The following is a 27,402-nucleotide window of genomic DNA, read 5'->3' on the forward strand; positions in this document are numbered from 1 at the left end:
TCATTTGCACAATTGATTTTATTGTATTAATTTTAATATATTAATGTTTAAAATCCATGCATTGAAGGAAGAATATTTTACAGCCCATCTGTGGTCCCTAACTCCAACCCTAACCAGGCATCACCCACAGGACAGCTGTGACAGGGTGCACGACATGATGGGACACCCAAATGTTGCCCCAGGATTTTGAACATTCCAAAATCCTGGGGCAACAGGGAAGCACCGCGCATTACCGCGTGTCACTGCATGCGTCACCAGGCATCACAACGCGGCAACCTATTTTTAGGCTGTCGCGTAAATGACGCGCAAATGGCGCCCAAGTGGGACAGGCCCTTTACTCCAGCTCTTTGGTATTAGTGTGAAATGGGTGTGAAATGGGTGACTATGAGTCAGCCTCCCAACTTTGATTTCCAGTGGAATCAGAATCTCTCCCATGCAGACCCTCCAACTCCTCTGGCAATGTGTTTTCACGGTGATAGATTTCACTCAGCCTTACTGCAAGACAATGCATTGGAGATTGTGCAGGTAATCTCCTCTCAGTATATTTTAGAATACATTTCCTGACTGTTTACTCTGATGCTGGAAATGTCTGTGGTGCACGATGTGTATGAACCGGGGTAGCTCCACCCACATTTCTGATTATAAAATAGAGTGTCCAGCATTTTGACGGCAGTTGATGGTTTATGGTGAAAGAGCTTGTCAGTCACTCTGTAATCAGGGTAAGAAGCATCAGATCTTGGTCCCACACTCTTCCCGCACTCCAAAGGAGCACAGGTTTGTATAAATTGTCCGTAGCAGGCAATTTATACAAACCATACAATAAGAAGCATCAGATCTTGATCAATTTTACTCGCTGTTATTATATATGTGTAAAAAGTTAATGGGCTGAATTTCCTGAGGCTTCTCGCGCTATTATAGTGTGGAAGAGCATTTGTATGGTGACAGGCATTAGGGATTCCCATCACACTATTGATGCTCTTAAGGTTATACTACGGGAATGAAATGAAACACAACACCACCACCCTGTTGCAAGCTATTAAAGACCAGAGCAGTAATTGATATTATATTTTATTCTTGCCGGGCTCAAGTTTATGATTTCTCCTTTTGTTTAAAATAATTTGCTCCTCTGCTGCCCCAGGCAACTCTTTTGCATTTTCAATCATTTTGAAAACGTCAAATCTTACCGGCAGGAGCTTTCGTGTGAATACAAACGATGCCAAATGCGAGAACATCACTATGGAAAGTAAGGACAACAGCATTGTGAAGGTTTTAAACGGAAAAAGTTGTTGAAAGGCACCGTTGTCAAAGGAAATGCCCGGATATTGAATTATTGGCGGGATTTGAAGGAAAGGTTCACCAGCTAATATTCTCAAAGTTAATCCAATGAAATAGCCTGCAGCCGATCCATAGATGTTGATATTTGGGATGAAGAGGACACAGACAAGCTGTGGAAACAGGATGGCGTACACTAATTCTGAACTCAGGAACCACAGGCCATAAATTGAGTTTGTTAGAATTGCCAGCGTTGTGGCTAAAGCTCCAAACAGAACCACTGTGATCCTCATAACCCATATCACTTCCTTCTCGGTAGCCTGCAGATAAAATAAACGCAACATTAATAAAGCATACCAATATTTGCTATTCTTAAGCTTAAAATAATGTTATACTTATTCCACACGTCATGGTTCGAATCCCCATCTGGCAAATTCCCACCCATCAACCACTGGAACAAGGTGGCCAAGCTCTGGAAATGTTTTCTTGTTGGGAAATTATGCCACAGAGGCCGGCATTTTCTACAGTCATTCAGGTAGCTCAACTGTCGAGTTGCTGCCTTACAGAGCCTACAACTCCAGAGATCCAGGTTCGATCCCGACTACGGGTGCTATCTGTACGGAGTTTCTATGTTCTCCTTGGTGATCGCGCGGGTTTTCTCCGAGATCTTCGGTTTCCTCCCACACTCCAAAGACGTACAGATTTGTAGGTTATTTGGCATGGTGAAAATGTAAAATTGTCCCTAGTGTGTGTAGGCTGGTATGAATGTGTGGGGATCGCTGGTCAGCGCAGACTCGGTGGCCTGTTTCCGCATTGTATCTCTAAACTAAAGAGCATCGCAGTGGTAGCAATCCTCTTGGGAAATGGAGATGGGGGAGATAATTATAGTTTGGTTGTTGGTCAGGCAAGGGGTGGAGTGTCAGTGAGTCAGGCATAGGCTGTTGGTAGTAGGCAACCCTGCATATTGTGCATTGGATAAGTATCATTGACAGCTATTGCCCTCACACATATTTAACACTAGTGAACGACACAGTGTACACATTGTACACATATATTGAGGCAGGATAATATAATGATGAATATGATATAACTCTTCATCAATATTTTTTTCGTTTTTCATGAAGGTAGAGCTATGCTTAAAGAAAATCCTTTACATAATCTGTTCTGGTTTAAATAGTTATCAAATGTTATAGACACAAGGCACTTACACCCGTGCTGAATCTGTGGAATTATTGACATAGACCGCTGTGGAGGCCAAGTCTTTGTGTATTTTTAAAGCAGAGATTGGCAGGTACTTGATTAATAAGGATGTCAAAGGTTACGGAGAGAAGGCAGGGGAATAGGACTGAGAAGAAAAGATATATCAACCATGATTGAATGGTGTAGATGGTGTAGGAGACTATGAGTCTCCTCCACCATTCAATCATAGATTCATAGTCATACAGCGTGGAAACAGGTCCTTTGGCTCAACTTGTCCACACTGACTAATATGTCCCATCTACACTAGTTCCACCTGCCTGTGTTTGTCCCATAACTCCTCGATAGGCTGAACAGCCTAATTCTGCTCCTATGACTTATGAATTTATGAACTCATGAACATCCTACAAAAAAAATATCTGAACCTACGAAGGCAGCAAACAACATGGCGTTAAACAAATGAAGCGGACAAAGCTAACCTTTTGTTTTGCACTGTGTGATATTCTACTTCTTAATAAAACGCCATGCTTCATTGTAAAGCATATTTCACAATGGAGTTGGCATGTTTAATGTGGAGCTGCACTTACTGGGAAATTGTGGCTCTGTAGAAACTGACATACTGATCATTATGTTGCTGAACTATTTCACAGATAAACTGATACCAAATACCAAAACAAACACTGTGATGATTGATGTGCCCTGAGGGGGTGACGCCACAATAAGATATGTTATTGTCTATTCATTTCTTTGAACAATTCAAACAGATGCTCACCTTTTTCCTGATAATGGTCTTGTAGATATTGCGCGCAAACATTGAACTTGCCGATAAAAGTGATGAATCTGCAGATGACATAACTGCAGCTGAAATCGCACCAATTCCCAGCATAGCAACATAAACAGGACAAAGGTACTGGAGGACAATGGGCAATATCATGCTAGATTCATTTCTCTCATTTGGAGTGGGCAAACCGTAGCTTGTTTTATTCCAATCTGGAAGAAATACAATATTTTACATTTTAGAATTGTTTTGATTAATATCCTTTCATTCGGAGGTCATAATTCCCGAAAGTATGAAAATACTTTGTTGTAAAGAGTAGAAAATATATCCTCAGAAGAATTTCCCACGGTGAACTTCTTAATATTTGAACGCTGCTATTCATCATGAACAAGGCTTGAACAACTCCCCGCAGCGACAGGGTATGTCTATTTAGTCTGAAGATGGATCCCGAACTAAAATGCCACGTCCATTCACTCCGCAGATGCTGCCTGACTGACTGACTGAGTTCCTCCAGCACTTCGTGTTTAGATCAAGTTTCCATCACCTGCACTTTTGTGGGTCTCAACAGGGTATGTCCTGCACCTCTGTTGCATACTGATAGAATTACAAATAACCTAACTCCCTTATATTTTGGACTGAATAATAAATTATTAATCATATAGCTAGTCACATTTTTAAAGCTCTGGCGGCAATGATGAGCACATTTTGTACCAGGTTTTGGCTCCGATTTAGAGCACAGAAACAAGCCATCCGGCCCAACTCGCCCACGCCAACCAAGATGTCCCAACTATTAGACCAGTGATTTCCACACTCAATGCTTTGTAAATAATTCAAATTTTACTTCCGTTTATTATTGCTCAATCCAATTTTCCATCACTCATTTTTTCAACAATAGCATCTCTCTTACAAAGAAACGTATTCACAGGCTGCAGGTGCACAAAACACAGCCCCTTCTCCTGCCTTCTGCTGTCTTCAGTTCATCATTAGAGACACGCTGAAGCTTACCACATGAAATCTGACAGTGTTAACTCATTATCAGTGCTTCATTCAGCTGTATTATAACTGCAATGTCAGCAACATGTATTTTTGATGGGGTCCCTGGGTGGCAAGTTTGATTAAGATCATACGGTCATGAGGAATAGGAATAGAATTAGAGCATTTGGCCCGTCAAGTCTACTCCGCCATTCAATCATGGTTGATCTATCTCTCTCTCCTAACCCAATTCTCCTGCCTTCTCCCCATAACATCTGACACCTGTACTAATCAAGACTTATCTCTCAGCCTCCACAGCCTTTTGAGGCAAATAATTCCACAGATTCACCACCCTCTGACTAAAGACATTTCTCCTCATCTTCTTCCTAGAAGAACGTCCTTTAATTGTGAGGCTATGACCTCTAGTCCTAGACTCTCCCACTAGTGGAAACATTCCAGCCCGGAATTTGGTAAGTTGGGAAGTGTTGGCAAATTGCAGAAAACTATAAATCCTGGGCTTTGAATTATCTACTAACAATACAATTGGAGCAACATTAGCTAATAACAACTTAAGAATGCCCAAATGACCCTATTCCGCCCACTTTATTAAATAAGCTAATAATTCCATTAAAATAGCAGAGAGAAGACCAAATTAACAAATTAATAACGGTCCAATTATTAGTAATACTTTCTAGCTTCAAAGTTTGGGTCTCAGTGTGAGATTCTAAAAAAGGTTTACTGCTGGTTAAATAAGTAGGAAAAAGAAACTAGTAGCTCCAAGGATTGAAGTTTATTGCAGTGGTTTAAATAAATTATCTGTTGCAAACTCAATCTACTGTTCCTATTTATTCTATTAAATTTTTGAACAGCCCACCAACATTCTTAAGAATTGAATTTACAAGTAATTTAAAAGCGTAAGGGTGTATGGGGGTTTTAAAGATTATGTTTAAAGAAATTGGCTGGAAATGTCTTGAATTTTGCAATAAACTAGAAATGCAATTGTAGCCGTGCAATTTTTGGACCACTAAATTTTAGCAGGTACCCAATCACCTATAACACTTTTGGGAGCATTGGCATACGATGTATCATATTAACATAGACAATAATCTAAAAGACAAGAAAAGAATAATGATAAAGAAGTTATTTTCAGTTTGGCAGATTGTTACATGTGAAGTTACACAGGGATTAGTTCTGGGCTTTCAGCTATTCTCAATTTATATTAATGACTTGAATGGAAAGACTGTACTGTATCCAATTAGCTGCTGTTAAGAAGTTAGAGGGAAAATGATGAGCAATTTAATGGTTCAGTGGTGCTATTTCCAATTTTAAAAAGAAATCATGCCAGTGTTGTTAACATCAATGCACACTCGACATTCATGATCAACATTGCTGTAGTGATCATATATTGAACAGCTTTTGCTAATGCCAGTCATTCAAAAACAATCTAATGGACCATTCACAAATAAGCAGTCTTCATCTTTACCTTAACTGTGGCACAGCACTGAGGCTGGCAGGTTAACTTTAACCTGTTCGCTCTGAAGATCGAGGTTTTTTTGCCTCTTGGACCACTCAGATACAGCAAAACTGATTTCCTAGTCTAAAGAGGATTTGTCTAGTCTAAGCATTCCTCTACATGGATAACATGGATCTGCAACTGACATTCCCAGATATCCATGGAGACCACTTTGCAGGAAGCTTAAGGGCCTCATCAAGAAGTTCAGCCATTGACTGTAGAGATAGAGCAAGAGAGGACATGAGGGGGAAACCTTTTTACAGAAGAGTGTGGTGGGTGTATGGAACAAGCTGCCAGAAGAGGTAGTTGAGGCCAGCGTGATAATTACATTTAAAAGACATTTGGATAGGTACATGGACAGGAAAAGTTTAGAGGGATAGGGGCCAAAACAAGCGAACGATGTTACAAGCATAGATGGGGCAGCTTGGTCGTCATGGACAAGTTGGGCCAAAGGGCATGTTTCTGTGCTGTATGACACCATTACTATTATTAGGCTTCTGAACGGGCCTTCTATAAACTAATATACTGTCCAATTCATCTCTACTCCACAGCAGATATTCGATTTAGTCTGTGAAACTGGCATGGTACAATGCTGAGTACTCTATTCTGCACTCTATATCTTCCCCTTTGCTTTAGCTATTCTACTTGAGTTTCACTTGATTGTAGTTATGTATAGTATTATCTGACCTGATTAAATACAATGCAAAATGAAGCTTTTCACTCTACTGCGGCACACATGGCAATGATAAACTTATATCCTCTTCATACAATTACGTAACATTTGATTGCAGAAAGGTTGACATCAACCTTGCAATTACACTGCATTCATTCTCAAATCATTGGCACACTTACTGCATTTTAAAAACATAACAATATTTTTAACAGACACCATAATTCAGTGTGATGCAATCAATTTTGAACACCCTTACATTTGAGCCAAGCTGCAACTATAAATAATACCAAGAAAATTACTTACTTACCATAAATTAGATGCTGACTTTCTTATAAACTACAAATGGCAGCTACCACTTTGGTCACAGTTTTATCTGTGAGTGTTTCCACAGAACAACAGACACAATTGAAAATCCATTTACCACCATCAACCAGGTTTGCAAAACTTTGTCATTTCTCCTTTTCTATTGACTGGCCTCGCCCTTCCAGCCTACCACCTACTGCTTCCTGAATTAATGTCTGGCAGAATAATTTCATGGCAAGACCTTCTTCTCATTCGAAATCTTTATAGGTGCCATATAATGGCTCACTTCAAGAACGTTAATGGATATTTAAGATCAGTACAGTATAAGAAATGGAGCTGCTCAATGAAGTCTTAAAAGCACTTAATCTCCTCTTGATTCAACTGAATACTTTGACAGCAGTTGCAAATGGCCATCATTTCACTTGAATAAGACATACTAGTAATGGTCTCATGTTCTCAATGCAGCCCATTTGATATGCCAGACCGTTTAACGTTGAAGTTTTATAACCGCATTTCCAGTCCTAGACACAACACTGGAGCAGTGCAGCAGTGTGTTTCAAACTGATGTATCTATTTGCTTCTTCAAACAAGAATCGTTTTTCAATTATAGCCAGTTACCTAACAGAAAGACATGAGAATAGCATGACCTTCTGTTTCTTGACATCGATCAATGTAATTGTTCGTTTGAAAAAGTCTTCATCTATTCAAAAAGCTTTCAACTAACTGGCCCTTGACCCTGCTATGACATTCCCCTCATCAGAGCATCATCGCTCTGTACTGTTATAAGATTTCTGACATCTATTGCACTTCTCTATTGTAAGTCTTTGAATCATCCGTTATTAGAGCTAACATAACAACATCATGCTGTAAGGGAAACTGCTGAAATCCCAGATCTGCTTTCAAGAAGGATGATCCCACACTGTACAGGAGAGCCAAGTATGATCTCCATGAGGCTATCAGAGATGCCAAGATAGGATTCCAAAACAAGCTGGTGCTTAATTCAAAGAAGAGTGTGAATATGATCACAGGCTACAAGCCAGAATCGGGTGCGAGCTCTGGCAATGACATCTGTACTCGATTAATTTAATGTCTTTTTTGAACAGGCAAACACATTTCCACCCAGGCACGTATCTCCTATCTCCTATTGGCTCTGTCCCGTGCATATCAGAAACAAAAATCAGATTTGCTTTCACAAAGGTAAACGCTCGCAGAGTGGTGAGCTGGATGGAGTCCCTGGAAGGTTTCAGAAATTGTACCCCAATCAACTAGCCGCAGTCTTTGCCGACATCTTCAACCTCTCACTTCAACAGTCTCAAAGAAACCTCTATCATTCCAGTACGCAAGTAAAGTAATGCAACCTGTCTCAATGTGTTGCCCAGTAGCACTAACATCAGCCATAATGAAGTGCTTTGAAGGATTGGTGATGGACCACATCTCCATCAGTCTCCCAGACAATCTAGATCCCTTGCAATTTGAATACACACAAATTAGGTCCATGGAGGGTGCCATCTCCTTTGCACTACATTCAGCTCTAGATCACTTTGATAATGAGAACACTTTTGTCAGGAGGCTACTCACTGACTACAGCTCAGCCTTCAACACCATAATACCAAATAGGTTTATGTGGGAGTAACTCGGTAGGTCAGGCAGCAACTCTGGGGAAAAGGAATAGGTGACGTTTCGTGTCTGAAGAAGGGTCTTGACCTGAAATGTTACCCAATGCTTTTCTCCAGAGATGCTGCCAGACCTGTGGAGTTACTCTCACATTTTGTGTCTATTCTCAGGTAAGCAGGCTATTCCATTTTTCTTTGAAAGTCAAATTCACCAGTGAAAATTGTAGAGACTCATTCATTAACCAATTTTCTTTATTTAGGCATTATGAGGATTTGAAAGAAACATTCTGCAAAGAATGCAATCATCCTTGCTGCCAAAACCATCTTGCATTGTTGATGAAAATGCTTCCAGCTCACTAGCATTAGTGATCCTGTGTATTCTGATGCATTCAGTTCATAGGTATCCAGAAGCCTTGCTGCATTAAAACATCCGCCATGATCATATTGAAAGGCGGTGCAGGCCGACACATGCACCTATTTTCTATTTTTCTATGTTTCTATGTTTCTATCATCTGAGTGGCATATAATCTTAAGTGTTCAGCCTTTGCATTATTTAAAACTGTTCCAATTACTGTTTAGTATCTACAAGGCCACACATAGAAAAGATACAATATCAAACAAGTAATTTATTAGTTTGTGTCAAGGACCATGTTTAAGTATTATTATAAATGCCTCTTGTACATAATCTTAACAGGATATTGTATCGGTCAGTGTATCACTACTTAACCCGTAGATACAGCAACTGCTCCAATAATGATGGAAGGGAAGGACAATGTGAAGCAGAGCACACCAGCTACATAAGATGTCTTCCTTGCTTGGGAAATTGAAGATGCTGCAAGGACGCGCTGAAAATACACTTGCCAAGGAATACCTCCCAAACTCTGCAAGGGGTAAATGGGAAGCCAACAATTAAGATCAAAACAAATTTATACAGTCAATTATTTAACAATGATAATTTTAATCAATGAAATAATTCTAATTGAATGGTTTCATCGCAATATTGCTGTTCAAGCCAGACTCTAGGTATATTGAGTTCCTTTGGACCTTCTGTGCTGGCACCGACGATTCAGACAGCTCCACTTTCGATGGCACATTTGGGCTGCTGAATGGAGGGTGCACTCTGGTCATACTGGAGCACAGAAAGGGCAGAGTCACCAGTCAAATTTGGGACTGAAAGACAGTTTACATTAAGTTAGAGCAGGGAAATAGGCCCTTCTGCCCCCCGGGTCTGTGCCAACCAATGACCCCGTATCCTATACACCAGGGACAATTTACAGAAGCTAACTAACCTACAAACCTCTACGTCTTTGGAATGTGGGAGGAAACCGGAGCACCCGGCCAAAACACATGCGGTCACAGGGAGAACGTTCAAATTCTGTACATACAGCACTCGTAGTCAGGATCGAACCTGAGTCTCTGACACTGTAAAGCACCAGTGGTATCTGGAATTATCTGCCTGAGGGAGTGGTGACAGCATTTAAGAAGTGCGTTGCCCATCACCTGAATTGACTAGGGGCCAAGTGCTGGAGGATGAGATTAATATGGATGGGTGCTCACTGTTGATGGTGGATGTGCTGTGCTGATTCACCTGTTTCCATGACAATGAACCTATGAGGAGCAAATTGAATAGTAATTCGAAATTGAGAAAGTGGGGGAAGCAGTAGTGTTGAGAAGCATTTTCTGACTGCTCATTAACCAAGTGTTTACTTTTGTAAGAAACACTAAAAGTTGGCCATTTGATGCCTGGGCCTGTTGCAATCTTCAATCCATGGTTTCCTCATCTTTTACCTCAGTGTCACTTTCCTGCACTAAAATCATATCTTTAATTTCTTCAAAATCTAGAAATTAATTGATCTCAGTGTTAAATTGACTCAGTGACCGATTCAGAATTTCAAATATTCACTAGCCTATGGGGGAAGTAATAGTGGCCAATTCCACATGCTATCGTTGCACTTTCAGTGCTTGCAATACTGATGGTCAAATAATGCTGGTTTTACAGTAGAGTAGATGGCAGACAGTGGAACAGGATGACCTTGAACAGCTCTGAATGTGGACAGGCTGCCTTCAGACTGCACCATCCTGCCTTGAATTTCAGTAGTAATTTCAAAGCAGTGCAGATGTCCTCCTGAGAGAAGACAGTCAAATCATGCTCAATTAAGTTACCATCACTTCAAGGCAGGTGTGGTGTCTCAGCAATCATTACAAGCATTGAAAAAGTTGCTGTACTTCCGTACTCCAGAATCCCCTGAGCCATGATGGTACAAGTCTGTGGTGGCCGGGCAGATGTGTGAGTTTCCCCTGCAGTAACTAGACACTAGTGGGTTTGCTTATTCTGCCATGAAAGCTGACATATCCATGAGCAGGTTAGTCATAAGTGATAGGAGTAGAATTAGGCCATTCGGCTCATCAAGTCTACTCTGCCATTCAATCATGGCTGATCTATCTCTCCCTCCTAATCCCATTCTCCTGCCTTCTCCCCATAACCTCTGACACCCATACTAATCAATAATCTATCTATCTCTGCCTTAAAATTATCCACTGACTTGGCCTCCACAGCCTTCTGTGGCAAAGAATTCCACACATTCACCACCCTCTGACTAAAGAAATGTATCCTCATCTTCCTAAAGGGACGTCCTTTAATTTCGAGCCTATGACCTCTTGTCCTAGACTTTCCCACTAGTGAAAACATCCTCTCCACATCCACTCTATCCAAGCTTGTCACTATTCTGTGTGTTTCAATGAGGTCCCCCTTCATTCTTCTAAGCTCCGGCTCAGTGCTGACAAATGCTCATCTTAGGTTAACCTACTCATTCCTGGGATCATTCTTGTAAAAGGTTCTGCCTGATGATTATCCTCTACCTCCACTGTGAATGCAAATGATGGAGCAAGTTGGAGCTGGACTCCTGTGCGTTTGCCCATGCACTAACCAGCATCTGCAGTTCCTTGATCTCCAGTGTTGCTGCCTGAACCGCCAACTTTGTGTCTTTTTTTTGTCAATCAGCATCTGCAGTTCCTTGTTTCTACAAGTATTTTATTGGGCAACCGTATTGTGCAGTCTGCCCCGTCAATATTCTCAATTGAATAATTAGCAGCAGAACTGGGTGGCACAGCGGTGCAGTTGCTGACTTTTTAGCACCAGAGTCGTGGATTTGATCCTGACTATGGGTGCTGTCTGTACAGAGTTTATATGTTATCCCTGTGAACACATGGGTTTCCTCCGGGTGCTCCAGTTTCCTCCTGCACTCCAAAGAAGTACAAAGTGTAGGCGATGCCGCCATTCGGGTCGGTGGCATTTCGACAGAGCGGCCATTCGGTAAGTTTGCTTTTAGGCAACGCAACTTTTCGGTTCCTTGGGATTTAGGCGTCCCGCCCTTTCGGTTAGTTTGCATTTAGGCGTCCCATCCTTTCAGTTAGTAGACGTTTCGTCTTCGGACTATTTCCATTTATTGGCGTTTCGGCCTCGTTTCCATTCCGTTCTTTGGCTTTGACTTCTTTGCTTCGCCCTCTCATCCGACGGCGCCACATCCAGGTACCGTTAAAACAGGGTGAGCTTTTTAGGTCGATGATATGCAAAGTATTTTGGCGATTTTCAGACAATCAATTTTTACAATAAACCTTGGCAAAAATATTTAGGAAGTTCAATTATGCAATAAGATAAATAATTTTAATACCAATAGTTGATATATGTGAGGAGTTCTAACCATATAAAGAAGATCATCAATCCATCGGAAGATCTGCTTCGTCTCGATTTTACCGATCCATGGGGTCTGATAAAGTTCATTTACCATGGTGTATTTGATGTCTGAAACGGCTGGGTTCATAATGGCAAAGGGCACACAGAGCCACTAATTAGGAAAAAAACAGTGAGGTTATACAATCCTTTCCTGTTTCCATTGTCTACATTTTCAAAGAGTCATATTGAACATAGAACAGTTCAGCACAGGCACAGGCACAGGCACAGGCCCTTCAGCCCTCAATATCTATGCCAAACATGTAGGCTGTGGGCCGAGGAGCTTTCTCGTTCAGGTTCGTGACCCAACTAACGGAACTACCTGAATCTTTAACATATAGTGTACCAATATTATACAAATCATACCTGAAACTCGTCAAGAACAAAACCTGCACATTTTGTTTAAATGTGACAAAAACTTCCAATTTTCCGAGTAGTAATTGTCCAATCAATGCACATTTGACATTGAGGTTGGACGCAAATTGACCAATCCCGCGTTTTGTTTTATGGTCGCAAGGCAGTGAGGTCTCTGGGATCATGGCTGCCTCCTCATGACATCAATAGCAATAACAAGGTTTCCAAGGATAAAGGTAATGCTAACCTTGCTGATCATTTTGTTTTTCAATTGATTTATCTTTATAAAGTTATGATGTGAACTGTCAAATAAAAATGATAAATAACAAATGTATGGCTAGGGTTAGGATTAGGGTTAGGGTTAGGGTTAGGGTCAGGTCGGGCTTGTCGGTAGGCCGATGGATGTGTGGGGACTGGTTGGAAGGCCGGTGAGTGCTGCGAGGGATCAGTCGGGCTGTCGGGAGGCCAGTGGATGCTGCGAAGGGTCGGTTGGGCAGTTGGTAGGCTGGTGGATATTGTGAAGGGGTTGGTCGGGCTGTCGGTAGGCCGGTGAGTGTTGCGAGCGGTTGGTAGGCCTGTGAGTGCTGGTCGGGCAGTTGGTAGGCCAGTTGTGAGTGCTGGTCGGGCAGTTGGTAGGCCTGTGAGTGCTGCGAAGGGTCGGTCGGGCTGTTGGCCCGCCAATGTTGCAGCGAGCGAGCGGGCGGACTGACGGAGTCAGCACTATGGGGGTGCTGAAGGTGGCCCAGGTTGCCTGCAGGGCAGTGCTGCTCCCCACCATCATCACCATCCAGAAGGGCTTGCTGGCCGAGGTGGACTCGCTGAGCGGCCACATGTATGGAGCCCACAGCCGGTCCCAAAGCGGCTCCAGCTCCAGCTGTGGGCATCTCTGGAAGGAGGGGCGAGTTAGGGTTAGTATAGGGTTAGGCATTTTCCTCTCAGTGGAAGATGCCTTAGCCTTCCCCCAGCCTGGCATTGCCCCAGTCCCACTATGGCCGTGACCCCCACTCTGCACACTGGCAGTCAGTGGGGTTCAGTAAACGGGGGAACCCAGAAGAACTGCCCTCACCCATTAATTAGGCTGGTTCAGGAGCCGGAGCTCTGCGGCAGTCTCATTCAAAATACCCACTCACAATTATATTAATTATATTATTTTATATACTATAATTATATGTAATTACAGTCATATTCATTAAGATAACGATTCACACTGACTCGCAGGGGGGTTTATTTTAAGAGATTCTAGAGAATAAAGGGGGAAAATGAACTCAATGGTCTTGATGGAATTGCTCTGAGAGACGATATAGACTTGATGGGCCAAATGGCCTCTTTCTTTGTCATATGGGAATATGAGAAATAAGAAAATATTCAAAATAAGAAAAAATAACCAGTGTTTTAGTTCGCTTTGAGTGACAGCTAATAGACATTCTGAATCAGATAAGTGAAAGAAAATACTTGCCAGACTGATAATAATAAAGACCATTTGCATCACATCTGTATATGCCACTGAATAGAGGCCACCAAGTTGTGTGTATATTATCACCACACAAGCCGACAGGATAATGGACAAATAGGTTTCAATATTCAAAATGACAGTCATTGTAGCACCTGAAACAGATCCCATTGTCGTTAGCACATCAAAGTCACACCAATTTGTCGACATGTATTACAATTTGTTTCAATACCTGGCAACTTCTATAAACTTACCCAAAGCTGCAAGAATGGCTGCTGACCAAAATATATCTCCCAGAACCGCTGGGATGAAGAGGAGTCCACCCATCACTTTCCCGAATTTTATCTGGAATGGATCCATCATCGTGACATACTGCTTGGATCGCATTGGCTCAGCAAAGAAAAGGCCACCTGGGTTAAAAATAAAAACAGAACATAGGCAGAAAGCCTGCGGTAGTAATTCTGATTATTGAGCTGGGATTTGTGCTGCTGAACTTGCAGTGCTAGTCTTGAAGAAGGGTCTCGACCCAAATCATCACCCATTCCTTTTCTCCAGAGATGATGCCTGACCTGCTGGTTACTCCAGCATTTTGTGTCTATCCTCGGCGAGATCCAGCATCTGCAGTTCTTCCTACACCTTTTAAAACCTGATAATTTAAAACTTGTTGTGGTTTCAGTAACATCCCACATTATTTTGATTGCCTTATCCTTATATCCTTTTATTTTCATTCAATACCTGTTATTGATTTCAAATGATTCACCTATTTTTTGGTGCATGTTAGAAACTGCCAGGTGCTCAACCAGCAGATAGACACAAAAAGCTGGAGTAACTCAACGGGATATGCAGCATATCTCTGGAGAGAAGGAATTGGGGACATCTCGGGTCGAGACCCTTCTTCAACCAGCAAAGTTCTGCTAACAATGATGTTTATGGGATGGTATTTATGAACTATCAAGTGTGGCTCACTCTGCAATGTTCTTTCCTTATCTGTAAGATCTATATGATCTTCTCCAACTTGCTCATAACTATATAGTAGCAGTCAAAAATTTAGCAACGCTTCATGAATGAAAACCCAGGTCATATTAGACAATAGACAATAGGTGCAGGAGTAGGCCATTCGGCCCTTCGAACCAGCACCACCATTCAATGTGATCATGGCTGATCATCCCTAATCAGTACCCCGTTCCTGCCTTCTCCCATATCCCCTGACTACTCTATCTTTAAGATCCCTATCTAGCTCCCTCTTGAAAGTATCCAGAGAACCAGCCTCCACCGCCCTGAGGCAGAGAATTCCACAGATTCACAACTCACTGTGTGAAAAAATGTTTCCTCATCTCCGTTCTAAATGGCTTACCGCTTATTCTTAAACTGTGGCCCCGGTTCTGGACTCCCCCAACATCAGGAACATGTTTCTTGCCTCTAGCGTGTCCAAATCCTTAATAATCTTATATGTTTCAATAAGATGCCCTCTCATCCTTCTAAATTCCAGAGTATACAAGCCCAGTCACTCCATTCTCTCAGCATATGACCCGCCATCCCGGGATTAACCTTGTGAACCTACGCTGCACTCCCTCAATAGCAAGAATGTCCTTCCTCAAATTTGGAGACTAAAACTGCCACAATACTCCAGGTGTGGTCTCACCAGGGCCCTGTACAACTGCAGAAGGACCTCTTTGCTCCTATACTCAACTCCTCTTGTTATGAAGGCCAACATGCCATTCGCTTTCTTCACTGCCTGCTGTACCGGCATGCTTACTTTCATTACTGCATGTTTACTTTCATTGACTTATCCCCAGATCCTGTTCTACTTCCCCTTTTCCCAACTTGACACCATTTAGATAATAATCTGCCTTCCTGTTTTTGCCACCAAAGTGGATAACCTCAAATTTATCCACATTAAACTGCATCTGCCATGCATCTGCCCACTCATCCAACCTGTCCAAGTCACCCTGCATTCTCATAGCATCCTCCTCACAGTTCACACTGCCACCCAGCTTTGTGTCATCTGCAAATTTGCTAATGTTATTTGAATCACTTCATCTAAATCATTGATGTATGATGTATATTGTATGTTGATCTGTGATCAAGTTAAGTTCATGTGTGTTGTATCATTGTGCCAGTTTTTCTGAACTAACTTAAAACTTAACAATAATTTCATTCACTTCATTGTTGTTATTTGGCAGAGAAATAGCCATGTTCATGGATATATGCTTCTAGAAACATATAAAATTCTTAAGGCTAGATGCAGGAAAAATGTCGTTGGGAAGTTCAGGACCAGGTGTCAAAGTATAAGAATAAGGGGTAGGGCATTTGGGACTGAGATGACGAAAAACCTATTCACCCAGAGAGTTGTGAATCTGTGGAATTCTCTGCTGCAGAAGACAGTGACGGCCAATTCACTGGATGTTTTCAAGAGAGAGTTAGATATAGCTCTTAGGGGCTAACAGAATCAAGGGATATGGGGATAAAGCAGGAATGGGGTACTGATTTTAGATGATCAGCCATGAACATATTGAATGGCGGTGCTGGCTCGAAGGGTCAAATGTCCTACTCCTGCACCTAATTTCTATGTTCTATGTTCATTGATTGTGAGCAATCAAGCTGCACTAATCTTGTAATGCTTTTGTTTATTGGCACTTACCAAGGATAAGACTGAAAGAATAAGCGAGGGGTGCATGAGCCCAACTTACTCCACGATGCGGTTGATAAGTTATCTCAGCAATCCCATTGATGAAGCCTCCTCCGACCCACGTGGCTGCAAAAGTATGACACTCAAAAGTAAGATGAATTATATTAGCCCTCAATTGTTATGTTGCAACCACACCCACATTTACTTGTTTCCCAAATTACTGCATAAAAACAGGCGGGTTAACATTGTATTCCCAAGTCAAGTCAAGTCAAGTCAAGTCAAGTTTATTTGTCACATACACATACGAGATGTGCAGTGAAATGAAAGTGGCAATGCTCGCGGACTTTTGTGCAAAAGACAAACAACAAAACAACCAAACAAATTATAAACACAATCATAACACACATATTCTTTTACATAATAAATAATAGAAGGAAAAACGTTCTGTAGAGTTAGTCCCTGGTGAGAAAGGCGTTTACAGTCCGAATTGCCTCTGGGAAGAAACTCCTTCTCAACCTCTCCGTTCTCACTGCATGGCAACGGAGGCGTTTGCCTGACCGTAGCGGCTGGAACAGTCCGTTGCAGGGGTGGAAGAGGTCTCTCATGATTTTGTTTGCTCTGGAGTTGCACCTCCTGTTGTATAGTTCCTGCAGGGGGGTGAGTGAAGTTCCCATAGTGCGTTCGGCCGAACGCACTACTCTCTGCAGAGCCTTCTTGTCCTTGGCAGAGCAATTCCCGAACCAGATGGTAATGTTCCCGGACAAGATGCTTTCCACCGCCGCTGCGTAGAAGCACTGTAGGATCCTTGGAGACACTCTGAATTTCCTCAATTGCCTGAGGTGGTAAAGGCGCTGCCTTGCCTTACTCACCAGTGCTGAGGCGTGTGATGACCATGTCATATCCTCAGAGATGCGGACTCCCAGATATTTAAAACAGTTCACCCTATCCACAGGATCCCCATTTATACTCAATGGAGTATAAATAACAATATAATAACATTGTATTTGGATGTTGTGTATCTAATATATTTATGTACTATTCCCATGTTTAATGAAGCTGTTAATCTATTTCAATTCATTGTAAAATTACTGGTCTAAGTCTCACCGACTGATAGCCAGGAGCTCTGAAGGGAAAAGTGGTTATCTACGGTCTGCATCCTCTCACGCCTCATGCTTCTGTGCATGCATGATAATGGCTGGAGTCTGAAATATCTGGGCAGTCAGACACTGCTGCATCTCACTGTCCGATTGATTCTTGTGATGTTTTTGTTTATTGGCACTTACCAAGAATAAGATGCAAAAATTGAACTGTTTTACTTGTTTTACTTTTTACTTCATTTTACTGATTTGAATTATTTCTTGGTGCTTTGTTTTGTTTTGTTTTTAATTAATTCTTACTCTTATTCGCTATTTTACTATTTAATTTTTTTTAAATGTTTAAATTATTTGAGTAGTTTTATGAATATACCCTACCACCTGTGACATGAAACTGTTAAAATACTCCTCACCACCAGCCAGCTGCTGAAGGCCATGGTTAGCAACCGGGTGATCAAGCAGGCTTTGGTGGACAGAGTGCAAGTGCTCGGTGAACATGGTCCCCTTGTCTATGCTTGGAAAGGTGGCCACATGGGGAGCACCAAATGAAGGAGATGAGGTTTAGAGGTTCACAAACACCTCTTCAAACCTCATCTACTTGGGGTCAAGGAAAGCATTCACGTCGCGGCCCTGTTCCACCAATCTTTCCACCACCACGCACAGGAAGCACAAGAAGCGACAAGGCAGGCACCATTGTATGCAGATGCTGAGAAGTGTATTCAGCACTGGCTGAACAACTTCTAATCTTGGGTCACACAGAAAAGCTGGAGAAACTCAGCGGGTGCAGCAGCATCTATGGAGCGAAGGAAATAGGCAACGTTTCGGGCCGAAACCCTTCTTCATCCTGAAGAAGGGTTTCGGCCCGAAACGTTGCCTATTTCCTTCGCTCCATAGATGCTGCTGCACCCGCTGAGTTTCTCCAGCTTTTCTGTGTAACCTTCGATTCTCCAGCATCTGTAGTTCCCTCTTAAACTTCTAATCTTGCTTGTGGACTCGATAATAAGCAGACCTCATCTACTGAGTTGATGTGGACAAGCTTTTCCCTTTGAGAATAGGGAAGATTCAAACAAGAGGACATGACTTCAGAATTAAGGGACAGAGGTTTAGGGGTAATATGAGGGGGAACTTCTTTACTCAGAGAGTGATAGCGGTGTGGAATGAGCTCCCAGTGGAAGTGGTGGAGGCAGGTTCATTGGTATCATTTAAAAATAAATTGGATAGGCATGTGGATGAGAAGGGAATGGAGGGTTATGGTATGAGTGCAGGCAGGTGGGACTAGGGGAAAAAAAAATTTGTTCGGCATGGACTTGTAGGGCCGAGATGGCCTGTTTCTGTGCTGTAATTGTTATATGGTTATATGTTATATGGTTACTTCATCTGGAAGGGATGTGGGGGGTTTTCTTCACTGATTTCTCCAATATTTGAGGGGGGGGGGATTTACACATTTGCACGGTTTGATTGTGTAAAACTTGATTAGCTCTTGTTTTTCTCAACGATTTTCAGATCCTCCAATCTCTGCTGCTGACATCAAACCCAATTTGTTCCTCATCCCTGACTTTGCTGAACTGTTTTGGAATCTGGTCAATCCATGTGCCAAGCATAACATGTAAGATTCCTGCATAATTCCTCTTAAATGAGAGACAATACAGATAACAAGACAGATTGAAGTTGAACTTCCTTTCTCTTGCTGATTGAACCGGAAAAGTTAGTACTGCTGAAGATTGATGCACGAGGAATGATTTTCTGAGGATAATTAGCTCTATAGATTTGATCTAATCCCATCATAGATTAATCATTTTGATGAATCACTCTACAAGTGTTTGGAGTTTATAATTCTCCATCCTTGACATTCTGGAGACAGAAGTTAATTTGGCAATTAAAGTCACATTTACTAACTTTATTTTTGCGGAGATCTTCATCTACCTGTCATTGTAAAAATCCCAACCAAGGTTCCAATGTTCCTGCCGCCGATCATGGCCACCTCACTTTTTGTTCCAGAGCATTTCTTCTCTTCTTGCTTTGATTTTCGAGAAGCCCAAATGCCGGTTGCCAGAATCAGCAGGTAAAAAATAATAACAGCCACAAGTCCAGGGACATTAACTGCCATTTTATCAAAGAAATGTCTACAGTGGAAGACAATATTGTTATTAGCCTTGTATACAAAACAACATCTCATCTGAGGACTGAAGAAGTCACAGTCTAAAGAAGGGTCTCAAACTGTAACGTTACCCATTCCTTCTATCCCGAGATGCTGCCTATCCCGTTGAGTTTCACCAGTATTTTGTGTCTAACATCTCATTAATTTTTCATTGGCATTTTTGTCAGAAATTTACCTTGCTCTTTTTGAACACAGCTCAGATCAGATTGTGTTCCAGAATGCTACTTTTAAAAATTCTCATAAGTATAACTGGCTCTTTTGTAATGGCATTTCCCTGAGATGTGTCCTAAAAAAAAACGATCTTATTTTTATTGATGTATTAGACTTTTGACTTTAGAGATACAAGGTGGAAACAGGCCCTTTGGCCCACCAAGTCCACACCAACCAGCAATTACCCCATACACTAGCACTATCCTACATACTAGGGACAATTTACAATTTGCAGAAGCCAATTAACTAACAAACCTGCACGTCTTTGGAGTGTAGGAGGAAACCGGAGATTCCCACGCAGTCACAGGGGGAACGTATAAACTCCATACAGACAGCACCTGTAGTCATGATCAAACCCAGGTCTCTGGTGCCGTTAGACAGTAACTCTAATTTTGTGTAATTTATCTTGGTGGGATAATCCAATTGACATTTCCAGAAGTTCAAATCCCAATTAGAACTGTAGTTTCAAAATTAGCTATTTCACAAAATCCCTGCATTAATGGACAACAAAAATGTTTCCTGAAAAAAACACAAGTGTTGGAATCACTCAGTGGGTCAGGCAGCACCTCTGAAGAACATAAATAGGTGACATTTCAGGTCTCATTGAAACATAGAAAATAGGTGCAGGAGTAGGCCATTCGGCCCTTCGAGCCTGCACTGCCATTCAATATGATCATGGCTGATCTATGTTTCTATGTTTCTATCATGACTTGCAGTGCAATGTAATGATGATTGATAGTTGACAGCCACAAGGGCCACATCTAACTCCCTCTTAAATATAGCAAATGAACTGGCCTCAACTACATTCTGTGGCAGAGAGTTCCAGAGATTCACCACTCTGTGCATGAAAAATGTTTTTCTCATCTCGGTTGTAAAGGATTTCCCCTCTATCCTTAAGCTGTGACCCCTTGTCCTGGACTTCCCCAACATCGGGAACAATCTTCCTGCATCTAGCCTGCCCAATCCTTTAAGAATTTTGTAAGTTTCTATAAGATCCCCCCTCAATCTCCTAAATTCTAGCGAGTACAATCTGAGTCTATCCAGTCTTTCTTCATAAGAAAGTCCTGACATGCCAGGAATCAATCTGGTGAACCTTCTCTGCACTCCCTCTATGGCAATAATGTCCTTCCTCAGATTTGGAGACCAAAACTGTACGCAATACACCAGGTGTGGTCTCACCAAGACCCTGTACAACTGCAGCAGAACCTCCCTGCTCCTATACTCAAATCCTTTTGCTATGAATGCCAACATACCATTCGCTTTCTTTACTGCCTGCTGCACCTGCATGCCTACTTTCAATGACTGGTGTACCATGACACCCAGGTCTCGTTGCATCTCCCCTATTCCTAATCGGCCACCATTTAGATAATAGTCAGCTTTCCTGTTTTTGCCACCAAAGTGGATATCCTCACATTTATCCACATTATACTGCATCTGCCATGCATTTGCCCACTCACCCAGCCTATCCAAGTCACCTTGTAGCTTCCTGGCATCCTCCTCACAGCTAACACTGCCCCCCAGCTTTGTGTCATCCGCAAACTTGGAGATGTTGCATTCAATTCCCTCGTCCAAATCATTAATATATATTGTAAATAGCTGGGGTCCCAGCACTGAGACTTGCGGTACCCCACTAGTCACTGCCTGCCATTCTGAAAAGGACCCATTTACTCCTACTCTTTCCTTCCTGTTTGCCAGCCTGTTCTCTATCCACATCAATACTGAACCCCCAATACCATGTGCTTTAAGTTTGTATACTAATCTCTTATGTGGGACCTTGTCGAAAGCCTTCTGAAAGTCCAGATATAACACATCTAACTCCCCTATCTACTCGTACTAGTAGTTACATCCTCGAAAAATTCTATCAGATTCGTCAGACATGATTTACCTTTCGTAAATCCATGCTGACTTTGTCCAATGATTTCACTAATTTCCAAATGTGCTGCTATCCCATCTTTAATAACTGACTCTAGCAATTTCCCCACTACCGGTGTTAGACTAACTGGTCTATAATTCCCCGTTTTCTCTCTCCCTCCCTTTTTAAAAAGTGTAGTTACATTAGCCACCCTCCAATCCTCAGGAACTACTCCAGAATCTAACGAGTTTTGAAAAATTATCACTAATGCATCCACTATTTCTGGAGCTACTTCCTTAAGTGCTCTGGGATGCAGCCTATCTGGCCCTGGGGATTTATCGGCCTTTAATCCATTCAATTTACCTGACACCACTTCCCAGTTCCTCCATCTCATTTGAGGAGATGGTGGAACTGAGTGAAATCCAGTTAACCGGGAAGTGTTGGTTTCTCCAGTGCTGCAGTTAGACCTGTTGCGTCTGCTCGGCGCTGTCGGACCATTAACCCCTGTACTGCTGGCCAGTTCTCTGCCGCTTTCAATCAGCTCTGTGCCCCCTCTGCGTCCATTTCCATCGGTACGGAGGAGATTAGTTCTTGGTTCCACTCCTGCAGAACTATTCTCGACTCTGTGGCCCCATTAAAAACTTTGCAGTCCAGAGCTAAACCCGAGCCCTGGTTCTGTGACGCAACTCGTACAGCTCGACGGGAGTGTCGCAGAGCTGAGCGAATGTGGAAGAAGGACAGGCTACAGGTTTCATCGCAAATCCTAAAGGACAGCTGGCGAAACTACCAAAATACTGTTAAAGAGGCAAAAAGATATTATCTCTCTAATATAATAGTGTCTAAGCGTCAGGATCCACGTGCGTTATTCAAAACTATTGATTCTGTTTTAAATGCCCCACAGCCTGTCTGCCTGGAAGCATCGCCCGAATTGTGCAACGACTTCCTGCACTTCTTTATAAACAAGGTTGTTTCTATTAGGGCTCTTATCTCAGCTCCTGCCTCAGACCCACGTGTTCTGAAACCTTGCCTGGTGGCATTTGATAAGTTTGTTCCCCTGACGCTGTCGGGTCTAGAGGATGTGGTTACCCATATCAAGCCGTCGGGCTCCCCATGTGATGCTGTCCTTCCTCTTCTTTTTAAAGAGGTCTTCCCGAGTATAGGGCATTCGGTCCTCGCCATCATAAACAGTAGCTTGTCTTCTGGGGTTGTCCCCGTAAAATTTAAACATGCTGTAGTGCAGCCACTACTCAAGAAACCTGGCCTGGACCAGACTGTCCTGGCCAATTTTAGGCCAATCTCCAAGCTGCCATTTATCTTGAAAATCATGGAGAAAGTAGTTTATGCCCAGCTGAAACTCTTCCTGGATGAGCACAACATCCGGGCGGTCTTTCAGTCTGGTTTCAAGGCTATGCATAGCACAGAGTCGGCTTTGCTAAGGGTCTCTAACGACATCCTCCTGGCAAACGACTCCGGTAATTATGTGGTTCTTGTCTTGCTGGACCTATCTGCCGCCTTCGACACTGTGGACCATGGAATATTAATTTCCCGATTACAGCAACAAGTGGGCATCTGTGGCAGTGCCCTGGGATGGTTCAGGTCCTATCTGGCAGATAGAACCATGCGTGTAAGCCTAGGTGGCCTTGAATCCTCCTCTGCTCCCTTGGCATATGGGGTTCCACAGGGCTCAATTTTAGGGCCCCTGCTTTTCTCCCTTTATCTACTTCCACTGGGCTCAATTTTAAGAAGGCATGGTATCTCCTTTCACTTTTACGCGGATGATAGCCAGTTGTATATGCCACTCAGGAAAGAAGATAATTATTCCCTAAAATCACTTCTGTCTTGTCTTGAGGACATTAAGTCCTGGATGGCCTTAAACTTTCTGGGACTTAACGAAAAAAAGACAGAAGTGATTTTGTTCGGCCCTAATGGCTGCCGTGAACCTCCCTCTGTTGACTTGGGTCCACTGGCAGTGTTCGTAAAGCCAACAGTTTTAAACCTGGGTTTTATGATGGACGGTGATTTTAAATTAGATAAACAAATAGGCGCAGTGGTTAAGTCCAGATTCTTTCACCTAAGGAAGCTGGCAAAGGTGAAGCCCATTCTCGAGTGGCAGCATTTTGAAACAGTAATTCATGCCTTTATTTCATCTCGGCTGGATTACTGTAACGCGCTCTACTCTGGAGTCTCACGAGCTTCGTTGGCTCGTCTCCAGTTGGTCCAAAATGCTGCCGCTCGCCTTTTAACCGGAACTCGAAAGAGGGAGCACATTACGCCAATTTTGGCCTCCCTTCACTGGCTCCCAGTGCACTTTCGAGTTCATTTTAAAATTCTTTTATTTGTTTTTAAATCATTGAATGGCCTCGCCCCGCCTTACCTCTCTGAGCTGCTCCACCTATATGCTCCTGCCCGGTGCCTCAGGTCAGCGGATCAGCTGCTCCTTGAGGTACCAAGGTCTAAGCGGAAGCTCAGAGGGGATAGAGCCTTTTCTGTTGCTGCCCCGGCACTCTGGAACACCTTGCCGCTGCAGATCAGACAGGCCCCTTCACTGTCCATCTTTAAATCCTCCCTAAAAACTCACTTTTATTCACTGGCTTTCGACACTGGCTGAGACATTGTTCCTGTTTTAGTGCTTTTAATGTCTTTTAATTTTTACTGTTTTTATAGTCCTGTCGTCTTAATGGTTTTAGTAGTTTGTAATAACTTTTTGTTGACTTCCCATGTACAGCACTTTGTGGTAACTGATGTTGTCTAAAAGCGTTTTATAAATAAAGTTATTATTATTATTATTATTTTACCTTTCCTAATTAAGCCCTTTGTCCTCCTCTGCTGGTCTCTGAATTTCTCCCAGTCCTCTGGTAGATTTTTCTGGCTAATTTGTACGCTTCATCTTTTGCTTTGATACTTGCCCTGATTTCCCTTGTTATCCAGGGATGTACTACCTTCCCTGATTTATTCTTTTGCCAAACTGGGATGAACAATTGTTATAGTTCATCCATGTTGTCTTTAAATGCCTTCCATTGCATATCCACCGTCAACCCTTTAAGAATTAATTGCCAGTCAATCTTGGCCAATTCACGTCTCATACCCTCAAAGTTACCTTTCTTTAAGTTCAGAACCATTGTTTCTGAATTAACAATGTCACTCTCCATCCTAATGAAGAACTCAACCATATTATGGTCACTCTTGCCCAAGGGGGCACGCACAACAAGATTGCTAGCTAACACTTCCTCATTACTCAATACTCAATCTAGAATAGCCAGCTCTCTCGTTGGTTCCTCTATTCCCCCCCCCATCTCCCTTCTGTTTTTTGTTTTTTCTGTTTCTTGTTTTTTGTGCTAAATTGTATGTATGCACTGAGTACGAGCAGCTTTCAGTTTCACTGTACATGTATAGTGACAATAAATGGCATATCTATATCTATCTATCTACACGTTGGTTTAGAAAACTATCCCGCATACATTCCAAGAAATCCTCTTCCTCAGCACCCCTGCCAATTTGATTCACCCAATCTATATGTAGATTGAAGTCACCCATTATAACTGTTTTACCTTTGTTGCACGCATTTCTAATTCCCTGTTTGATGCCATCCCCAACTTCACTACTACTGTATATACTGTAAATACCACTAGTATTTTCTGCCCATTATTGTTTCGCAGCTCTACCCATATCGATTCCACATCCTCCAAGCTAATGTCCTTCCTTTCCATTGCGTTAATTCACTGGACTTCGTGCCTCCTTTTGAGACCCACGCACCACAAACCCATCCTTCTTGTACAGGTCGCACCTTCCACAAAATAAGTCCCAATGATCCAGAAACTTGAATCCCTGTCCTCTGCACCAGTCCTTCAGCCACGCATTTATCCTCCACCTCGCTCCATTCCTACTCTCACTGTCGTGTGGCACAGGCAGTAATCCCGAGATTGTTACCCTTGCGGTCCTTCTCTTTAACTCTCCTCCTAACTCCCTAAATTCTCCTTTCAGGACCTCTTCTCTTTTTCTACCTATGTCATTGGTACCTATATATACCACGACCTCGGGCTCCTCTCCCTCCCATTTCAGGATATCTTGGACACGTTCAGACACATCCCAGACCCTGGCACCAGGGAGGCTAACTACTCTCCGGGTCTCCCAACTGCGTCCACAGAATCACCTGCCTGACCCCCTAACTATAGAGTCCCCTATTACTAATGCCCTCCTGTTCTTTTCCTTACCCTTCTGAGCAACAGAACTGGTCTCTGTACCGGAGGCCCAGCCGCTGTTGCTACCCCCAGGTAAGCTGTCCTCCCCAACAGTACTGAAACAGGAGTACTTATTGTCAAGGTGTACAGCCACCGGGGTACTCTCTAGTCCCTGCCTCTGCCCCTTGTCCCTCCTAACTATGATCCACTTGCCTGTCTCCTGTGGTCTTGGAGTGACCACCTCTCTGTAACTCCTCTCAATGACTTCCTCGCTCTACCTGACCAGACGGAGGTCGTCGAGCTGCTGCTCTAGGTTCCTAATACGGTCCCTTGGGAGATCCATCTCGACGCATCTGGCGCAGATGTGGACGTCTGGAAGGCTATCAGATTCTTTGACCTCCCACATCTGACATCCAGAACAGTAAACTGCCCTGGCCATCATTCTCCCCCTTACCTAGGATACAATACAAGGTACAATGCAACACAATACAAAGTACAATACAATGCAATACGAACTGTTGGAAGAAATCAATAGGGATTTGTGTCCCAATCAGCTGCTCCTCCTTGTCCACTTCCACCAATTAGCAGCTTCCTCAAGCCCACTTGTTGTGAAATGGGAACGTTGCAGATTTTGGCTCCTCCCTCTGCGACCGCTCCAATGGCTCTCGGGCCTCTGCAGGTCGGGTCTCAAGGGTCCCGACCTGAAACATTATGTACCATGCTCTCTAGAGAAGCTGCCTGATCTGCTGTGTTACTCAGGCAGTTTGTGTCTTTAAGTGTAATCCTGCATCTACAATTCCTTTTGTCTCCAGTAATGTTTTCTGCACTGTAACAGCTCTCTTTGTTGGTTTGATGAAAGACTAGTGTGTGTTTATACTAATTGAGAATAGATAAACAATTAAAGAGAAATCCAATGAATGATACATTGTGTTGAAGGTTGTTTTGCTAATTGTACTTACTGCATCTGTGTAAAATGTCACAAATTAGACTCCTTCCACTATTTGTTAAAGATAAATCCTTTCACGGCTGAAAAATATCATCTCACATCAGCTTTCTTTGCCAATTATCCTAAATCATTTTTTGTTACTTAACAAACCTTCTTCACTGTACACTGCTTATCCTTAATTCCTCTACTTCAGTAATTCATAATTTTGAACAGTTCTTTAAATCTCTTTCCTTTTCCTTTGCTAGGTGGAATGTCCCAGGTTACCAATAAATAAATTCTCAACTATGATATTCACTTTCCATTTGTTCTAAAAAATAGAAGTTCATTCAGGCCCTCGAGACAGAAACACATGAGAAAAATTCTGTTGAAATCTCATTCTTTCACCTTCAAAGATCTCCAAATCTGAGCTCCTAAATTTTTGATGTGACAATTACGTTTCCAGCCATCTCCATCACTCCTGTATTCAAGAAGGTTTAAAAG

The 27,402-nt window shown here is 42.5% G+C and overlaps 1 protein-coding gene across 2 annotated transcripts; it reads right to left on the reverse strand.

The window, feature by feature from the left end:
* Positions 1 to 26,909, reverse strand: LOC129698263 (high affinity choline transporter 1-like). Of its 2 annotated transcripts, none has more exons than XM_055637298.1 (9): positions 26,493 to 26,909; positions 19,502 to 19,701; positions 16,497 to 16,610; positions 14,110 to 14,265; positions 13,862 to 14,010; positions 12,023 to 12,166; positions 9,049 to 9,202; positions 3,242 to 3,459; positions 1 to 1,592 (listed from the first exon to the last, which is right to left on the reverse strand). In XM_055637298.1, the coding sequence occupies exons 2-9, from the start codon at positions 19,683 to 19,685 to the stop codon at positions 1,062 to 1,064; spliced, it is 1,650 nt and encodes a 549-aa protein (XP_055493273.1). In that variant the 5' UTR covers positions 19,686 to 19,701; positions 26,493 to 26,909; the 3' UTR covers positions 1 to 1,061. The 2 variants fall into 2 exon arrangements, with proteins under 2 accessions (XP_055493273.1, XP_055493272.1); XM_055637297.1 differs by lacking the exon at positions 26,493 to 26,909 and adding an exon at positions 22,162 to 22,294.
* Positions 26,910 to 27,402: the final 493 nt, after the last annotated feature.

The sequence above is a fragment of the Leucoraja erinacea genome, chromosome 6, assembly GCF_028641065.1.
Source record: "Leucoraja erinacea ecotype New England chromosome 6, Leri_hhj_1, whole genome shotgun sequence".
Taxonomy (NCBI): domain Eukaryota; kingdom Metazoa; phylum Chordata; class Chondrichthyes; order Rajiformes; family Rajidae; genus Leucoraja; species Leucoraja erinaceus.

What these genes read in the sequence shown, in the direction of transcription:
- LOC129698263 (XM_055637297.1), bottom strand. Translation starts at nt 22,187, where the DNA reads ATGGAGGAACTGGGAAGTGGTGTCAG. An exon ending in AGCCATTCTTGCAGCTTTGG is followed by an intron (nt 14,011 to 14,109) that starts GTAAGTTTATAG and finishes GATCTGTTTCAG; the next exon opens with GTGCTACAATGACTGTCATT. An exon ending in AGCAGTTGCTGTATCTACGG is followed by an intron (nt 3,460 to 9,048) that starts GTTAAGTAGTGA and finishes TATTTCTTCCAG; the next exon opens with ATTGGAATAAAACAAGCTAC.